Consider the following 8,311-nt stretch of genomic DNA (forward strand, 5'->3'; position numbering starts at 1 on the left):
CACCCCAACCCTCACCCCCACCCACAACGCCACCCTCACCCTCACCTTCACCCCCACCCTCACCCCAACCCTCACGCCCACACCCACCCTCACCCTCACACCCACCCTCAGTCCCACCCTCACCCTCAAGCTCACCCTCACCCTCAACCCGACCCTCAAACCAACCCCAACCCTCACCCCCATCCCCACCACCACCCCAACCTTCACCCCCCCCCCCCCCCTCCCCCTCACCCCCACCCTCACCCCAAGCCTCACCCTCACCCTAACCCAACCCTCACCCTAACCCAACCCTCACCCTCACCCTAACCATAACCCTAACCCTCACCCTAACCCTAACCCAACCCTCACCCTAACCCAACCCTCACCCTAAATCTAACATTCACCCAAACCCAACCCTCACCCTCACCCAGCCCTCACCCTCACCCTAACCTAATCCTAACCCTAACCCTAGCCCTAGCCCTAACCCCAACCTTATTCTCTAAAACTAACGCTAATCTCTAACCCTTATCCTCATCTCTAACCCTAATCCCAACCCAACCCTAACCCCAACCCTAACCCCCACCTCTAACCCTAACCCTAACCCTCACCTCTAACCCTAACCCCAACCTTAATCTCTAAAACTAACGCTAATCTCTAACCCTAACCCTCATCTCTAACCCTAACCCTAATCCTAACCCTAGCACTTACCCTAACCTTAACCCCAACCCTAAACTCTAACCCTAACCCTAACCCTAATCTCTAACTCTAACCCTAATCCCTGACCATAACCCTAACCTCAACCCCTAACCATAACCCTAATCTCTAAAACTAACACTAATCTCTAACTCTAATCCTAATCTCTAACCATAACTCTAACCCTATCCCAAACCCAAATCTCTAACCCTATCCCCAATTTCTAACTGCCCTTTTGGCTCTCAATGCCCCATTTCAGAGGGGACTTTGGAATCAACCCAACATCACTGGGGACTGGAGTCACATGTAGACTGGGCCCGGATAAGGGCGGCGGGTTTTGTTCCCTTGAAAGTGTATGAGTGAATCGCGCGACCATTAATGTACAGGAGCAGGAGTAGGCCATTCGGCCCGTCAACTTCCCTCTGCCATTCACTTAGATCATGGCTGATCTGTTAATTCTCAACTCCACTTTTCCTGCTTTTTCCTCCATAACCTTACTGTTTCCCTTACTGGTTTAAAAAATGTCTCTCCCAGCCTTGAGGATACTTAATGACCCAGCCTCAACAGCCCTCCGTGGTAAAGAATTCCACGGATGCACTCCCCTCTGAGAGAAGAAATTCCTCCTCACTGCTGTTTTACATGGGCGACCCCCTAACTCTGAGATGGTGCCCTTTGGTCCTAGACTCTCCCACAAGGGGAAACAACCTCTCTGCATAAAATCTGGTATGATTCCATGAGGTGTCCTCTCATTCTACTATATTCCAATGAGAGTACCGCCAAATTTACTCCACCTCTCCTCACAAATCAGTCCCTCCAGACCTGGGATCAATGTTCTCTGGACTACCTCCAACACCAGAATATCGTTCCTTACATGAGGAGACCAGTGGATTTTAAGCAACAACTAATGTTCGTTTCAGTGTCCCCAATATTGAGACTATCTTCCAATTCTACATTTAGTCATTGTATTGAAATTCCCAAACCATCATTCAATAAGAAAGAGCAATATGTGAAGTCTTTGCAGCAAATATACTGTAATGCCTTTGAATAATGACAGTGCATAGGTTCAGGGTATTCAGCCAGAGATTGAGACTGAGCACACATTATATGCCATTAAATGATATACCGTAAGCAGATGCACATTTATCACAGCAGCTGCTTTGTAAATCCTAGTTTGCCTTTGAAAATTTCAGGTTCATTACTATCAGAGACTGCAATTTACAATGCATATCAATTCCCACACTGATCTTATTCATGTTTCCATTAAAGGTTTCTTCATTGAATCAAAATGCAACCTGTCACGTCAAAAAAAAATGTAGCAGATGGCTAACCAATAGCACAGGGGCTATCACTCACCGTCTTCAATCATTTCCACACATTTGATACGAAGTGCTGGGATGTGCCTCCAGTTCTGTTTAAATCTGCGGTGTTTTCTTTCATGTACTCAATTTTGGGAGGTGAATATTGATGGCAAAGACAGTACATGGCAGGACAAGAGAAAAGAGAACAGAAGAACAGGGACGCTCACTAAAAGAAGCGAAGCAAGCCACCTTGCAGGAGTGAACGGCACAAAGTAGGAGAAACAGCAGAAATAAAGGACAAAGGATCTATGTCTGTTTATTTACAAATGGGTTGCTTTCGGCTCTCACAACTGACTTAATAAAGGTTTATTATAAAAGAGTTGAAAAGGGCTGGTTTTCATGCCAGAGTTTGCATTTCTTTGAGTATGAAGTACTAGGGGGTGAAGGTTACGTTGGGTGGGGGTGGAAATGGTGATGGTAGTGTAATGGTAATCCCTCTGGGCTAGTAACTTGCAGGCGCCAGGTTAATGCACTAGCGGTAAAGGTTCAAATCCTGTAGCCAAGGGGATTTGAAAGGAGGAAGACATCTCCCTATCTACATCAATGGAGCTGAGGTGGAGAGGGTTGAGAGCATCAAGTTGCTAGGAGTGTTGATCACCAACAATCTGTCCTGGATCTCCCACGTAGATGTAACAGTCAAGAGGACACAACAACGTCTCTACTTCCTCAGGAGGCTTAGGAAATTCAGCATGACCAACTTTTACAGATACACCATAGAAAACATTCCATCTGGGTGCATCATGGCCTGGTACAGCAACTTTGGGCCTCCTGCAGTGCCACAACGATGCCACCCGAAGGTTGCAGGAACAGCACCTCATATTTTGCTTGGGAACCCTGCCGCCCAATGGTATCAATGTGGATTTCACAAGCTTCAAAATCTCCCCTCGTCCGACCACATCCCAAAACCAGCCCAGCTTGTCCCCGCCTCCCTAACCTGTCCTTCCTCCCACCTATCCCCTCCTCCCACCTCAAGCCGCACCCCCATTTCCTACCTACTAACCTCATCCCGCCCCCCTGACCTGTCCGTCCTCCCTGGACTGACCTATCTCCTCTCTACCTCCCCACCTACACTCACCTTTACTGGCTCCATCCCCGCCTCTTTGACCTGTCTGTTTCCTCTCCACCTATCTTCTCCTTTATCCATCTTCTATCCGCCTCCCCCTCTTTCCCTATTTATTTCAGAATCCCCTTCCCCTCCCCCATTTCTGAAGAAGGGTCTAGACCCGAAACGTCAGCTTTCCTGCTCCTCTGATGCTGCCTGGCCTGCTGTGTTCATTCAGCTGTACACCTTGTTGTCTCTTGGTACAGCAACTGCTCTGCCCAGGACCGTAAGAAACTACAGAGAATTGTGTACACAGCCCAGACCATCACGAAAGCCAACCTCCCATCGATGGACACCCTCTACATTTCTCACAGCCACAGAAAGGCTGTCAATGTCAAAGACCCCTCCCACCCTGGTAATAATCTCTTCCAACCTCTTCCATCAGGCAGAAGATACAAAAGCTTAAACGCACGTATCAACAGTTTTAAGAACAGCTTCTTCCCTGCCGTTATTAGACTGCTGAATGGACCTCTCTAATTTCAAACTTAATGCTGATCTTGCTTTTGTGCACCTCCAGTGCACCTGTAACCTTCTATGCCTTGCTCTGTCTAACCACCCCATGCTCTGTATGTACGATCCGCCTGTACTGCTCGCAAAACAAAACTTTTCACTGTACCCAGGTACATGTGACAACAATAATTTAAATCAAAAATGCAATAAATAAATCTGGCATTGAAGACTAGTCTTAGCAAGAATGACCATGAAACTATTGACAATTGTTGTTTAAAAACCCAGTCATATACTTGAGAGATGGAAATCTCCCATCTTTACATGATTTGATCTAAGGGGTGCAGGCACGTAGTTCCTTGAAAGTGGCATGACAGGTAGACAAGCTAGTTTGGCAACGCCAACCTTCATTGGTCATACCACTGAGTACAGGAGTTGGGACATCATGTTACGGCTGTAAAAGACATTGTTAAGGCCACATTCGGAGTACTGCGTATAGCACTCTGCTATAGGAAGGATGTTAGTAAACTGGAAAGGTGCAAAAAAGATTTACAATCATGTTACCGAGACTGGAGGGTTTGAGTTAGAAGGAGAGGCTGAATAGGCTGGGACAATTTTCCTGGTGCATCGGAGGCTGAAGGGTGACCTTATGGAGGTTTATCAAATCATGATTCGCGTAGATAGGGTGAATAGTAAACGTCTTTTCCCAGAGTAGTGGAGTCCAAAATTGAAGGGCATAGGTTTAAGGTGCGAGGGGAAAGATTTAAAAGGGACCTGAGGGGCATGTGTTTCAGCCAGAGGGTGATGCATTTATGGAATGAGCTGTCAGAGGAAGTACAATAATAACATTTGAAAGGCATTTGGACAGGTACATGGATGGGAAAGGTTTAGAGGGATATGGGCCAAACACAGGCAAATGGGACTAGTTCAGTTTGGGAAACTTGGATGGCATGGGCGAGTTGGGCCGAAAGGTCTGTTTCCACGCTGGAGGACTCAGTGCGGTTCTGGGCCTACAGCAACAAGGTTAATTCTGAAACAGTTTAGTAAGCTGCTCAGTTCAATGGGCAATCTGTTCGAAGCTGGCCTTGTCAGTGAGTGGGAACCATATCCCCCGAAAGAATAAAACAAAGAGAAAACTAACTGAGCAGTTGGGAAGTGATAAAAGGGATTGACAGAGTAGATCGGGAGAAACTGTGGGGTGGGTGCAGAATATAGGGAGCACAGTCTTAAAATGACAGCTGCAACCATTCGGAGTGTTGTCAGGAAGCACGGTTTCTCAAAAAAGGCATGAAAACCTCAAATTCTCTCAAGGCTAGAGGTCCACTGAAACTCTTCTGAGCCGGATTTGTGTGTAGCAGTGTCCAGTGGGAGGTTACTCCAGAGCCCTGGAGATTTCAGTCAATGCTGCAGTGTTGGGGTGATCCAACTCCACTGGGGATTGTTGGATGGACGATATGATACATCCAGGTGGAAAACCAAAATCTGCCAGTCCCCAAATGTTTAATGGAATGGAGAGTTGTGGGCAGCATGCTAGTGCATGAGGCCGCCACAGTGAGTCAACAGGTACATTGTCACTCCCCACTCCCTGGCGTTTAAGACCCAGTGGCAGGTTCTCAAACAGCCCTAGGGCCCTAGGGCTAATAAGTACAGATATGTGTTCAATGGCAGCATGGTGGCTCAGTGGTTAGCACTGCTGCCTCGCAGCGCCAGAGACCCAGGTTCGATTCCACCCTTGGGTGACTGTCTGTGTACAGTTTGCACATTCTCCCCATGTCTGCATGGGTTTCCCCCCACAGTCCAAAGATGTGCAGGTTAGGTGGATTGGCCATGTTAAATTGCCCATAGTGTCTAGGGTGGGAAATGCAGAGATAGGGTAGAGGGTGGCTCTGGGTGGGGTGTTCTTCAATGGGCTGAATGGCCTGCTTCCACACCATATGGATTCTGCAATTTGTATAGCACCTGTCACGACCTCAGATCATTCTAACGTACTTCACAGCCATTGCAATAATTTGACTGCTGTAGGAAATTCAGTGATCAATTTGCATCCAGCCAGCTTCCCCTAATAACAATGAGATAAACAATTGTGTAATTTCAGACCTAGAGAGGTCTATAGCACAGTGAGCCCTTTGGTTATTGAGTCTGTGCTGGTCAGAAACAAGTAACAAACTATTCTAATTTCTAACTTGTTTTGCTTCTAACTGACACTGGTTTAAGAATAAATCCTGAGGGAGTTTTTTTTACAAATTATTGCTACGAGATCTTGCGTGTGCACTTGAGAAAGCGTACAGGGTCTCAGTTTAACATCTCAGCTGAAGACAGCACCTCAGGCAGTGCATCACTCCCACTGCACTGCACTGAGATGTCAGTCTGAATTCTGTGTTGATGGAGTGGGACTTGAACCTGCGACCTTTGAACTCTGAAACAAGAGCTTGTAATTTAAAATGCCATTGGTTTGGGGCAGGGCCACAGTCACACAAGTGCCCGTCACCCTCAAACACCGATGGTCAACATAGGTACACATGAATGTTTACATTGAACAATTCAACTACATGAGGCAAGGCGTTGGAGCCCAGTAATGTCCTGGGATCAATACAGTCATTGAGTTATACAACACAGAAACAGACCCTTCAGTCCAAAGATTTACAAGGATAGAGACTGGAAGGTTTGTGTTATAGGGAGAGGCTGGATATGCTGGGACATTTTTTACTGGAGGTGTTACCTTATAGAAGTTTATAAAATCATTACAGGCATAGATAGGGTGAATAGCCAAGGTCTTTTCCCCAGGTTTGGGGAGTTCAAATCTAGTTGGCATATTTTTAAGGTGAGAGGGCAAAGATTTAAAATGGACATGAGGGGCAATTTTTTTTTACACAGAGGCTGGATCATGTGTGGAAAGAACTGCCAGAGGAAGTGGTAAGATGCAGGTGCAGTTACAACATGTAAAAGAAATTTGGATAAGTACGTGAACAGGAAAGGTTTAGAGGGATATGGGCCAAATGCAGGCAAGTGGGACTAGTATAGCTTGGGAAACCTGGTCTTTCAGATACAGATTTCTAACAGGAAACTGGTTCCGTGACACTCCTCCTCCCCTCCTCACCCCACTGCCCTCCTCCAGCTTCCCGTCACCATTCTGGGTACGATTAGCACACACTGACAAAGCTAAACTCCCAATCGTCAGGGAAGGAAAAATGTTCAAAGTTAAACTCACATTGCAACATGCTCAGATCCTAATGGAGTGTCGCTGGTCAGAATGTAAACATGTGAGAGAGGTACAGAAACACTTGAATCATCCTGTACGGGGGTGACATCAGGAAGGTGTTAGCATTTATTTATTTTCAGCAAGAAGCCAGTCTGTATTGTATTCCTATTTCTTTTATATTTCAATAATATAATTCATTCATAAAAATACCTTTATATACATACACATATTGGAGACTCTAATGCAAAAACCACCTCAGAAGCCTTTTTGAAGTGAATGTTTCCATTTAGCTCACCATCTCCTGAGGTTTCACTCACAGCCCTGGCTTTTTGGTGACTTTGATTGATGTCTCAATGCTGCGGTAACAGAATTATCTACTTTGATTAGAATGGTGAACTGCTCTCAGTTTATCGAACTCCACCTCCCACCCCCTCAGCTGTCCAACTATCCCCAGGGTCAGGCCGTTCCATTCACTTCATCCTGCCTCACCGCAGCCATTCAGAATGGGATCAATCAGCGAGGTTAGTCCCAGAGCCGCCCGGGCAGTTTGCTGGTCAAACAGAAAAGACATATCCAAATTGTTTCCGTGCTAATGAAGGATTCGTCTGTCAGATCTATATCCAGTGCCTCTAATTCATCATCCTGTCCTTATTGATGTACTTCCCCTCCTATGGCACCACAATTTTAAACTCTCATCCCTCTGTTTCAATCTATCCATGTCCCTCACTAACTCTGCACTCTCCTTCAGTCTGACCAATAGTCCTGCAGCCTCTCCTGGCCCATCTGAATTCCCACCTTGAGGCTCCCCAAAAGGTTTCTGTTTTGGGCACCCAACTCTGCAGTAGAGCTTTCTGCCTCTTCCTCCCATTGAAAATGCTCCTTTTGCCAAGTGGGAAAGTTGCTCCTGATTTCCCAGTTGGATTTACGTTATGATAAATTTGTGACCCCACTCATGAGTGGAAATATCTTCTCTACATTTCCCCAATCAGACCTCTTTGCACTTTCAAAACTTCTGCTACATCAGTACTTGGTCATCTCCTTCCCAGAGCAAGGAGCTCAGACAGTTCGGCCTTTCCAGATCACTCCTGAGACTGTCACAGCTGTTCCATAAACCATCACTCCTATTTTTCTAGACAGACATTCACATTAACTTCAATCAAGAGCAGTTTAGGATGGAATAGTGTTGTATAAGTCTTAGCAGGAGAGTAAGACACTCCAGCTAGAGCTTCTCTGCTCTGCCCATTCTTTTTCTCTCTTTTTCCTCCTTTTTCCACGTTTTTTTTTCCAATTTCTGACCTGGACTTACTCAGAAGGGGAATGGAGGATCTGGCAAGCCCAGGAATTGTGTCCCGGGACAGAGGCTGGCTCTGGGAATTGAGTCCCGGGACAGAGCCCGGCTCCGGGAATCGTGTCCCGGGACAGAGGCCGGCTCCGGGAATCGTGTCCCGGGACAGAGGCTGGCTCCGGGAGCGAGTCCTGGAGCAGAGCGAACACTGGTTAGCACTGCGTGACCCAGAGGGCGAACACTGGTTA

At 46.7% G+C, this 8,311-nt stretch overlaps 1 protein-coding gene across 1 annotated transcript in view; it reads right to left on the bottom strand.

Annotated features, from left to right (window-relative positions):
* LOC125484339 (E3 ubiquitin-protein ligase SIAH2-like) overlaps positions 1 to 7,349 on the bottom strand; it is an 8,275-nt gene extending 926 nt beyond the window's left edge. The window contains exons 1-2 of the mRNA XM_048602536.1: positions 7,268 to 7,349; positions 4,000 to 4,085 (exon numbers count right to left, since the gene is read on the bottom strand). Of these exons, the coding sequence (XP_048458493.1) occupies positions 4,000 to 4,085; positions 7,268 to 7,349 (168 nt within the window). The remainder of the gene's footprint in view (positions 1 to 3,999; positions 4,086 to 7,267) is intronic.
* Positions 7,350 to 8,311: the final 962 nt, after the last annotated feature.

Source organism: Rhincodon typus, chromosome 11 (assembly GCF_021869965.1).
Source record: "Rhincodon typus isolate 14 chromosome 11, sRhiTyp1.1, whole genome shotgun sequence".
NCBI lineage: Eukaryota > Metazoa > Chordata > Chondrichthyes > Orectolobiformes > Rhincodontidae > Rhincodon > Rhincodon typus.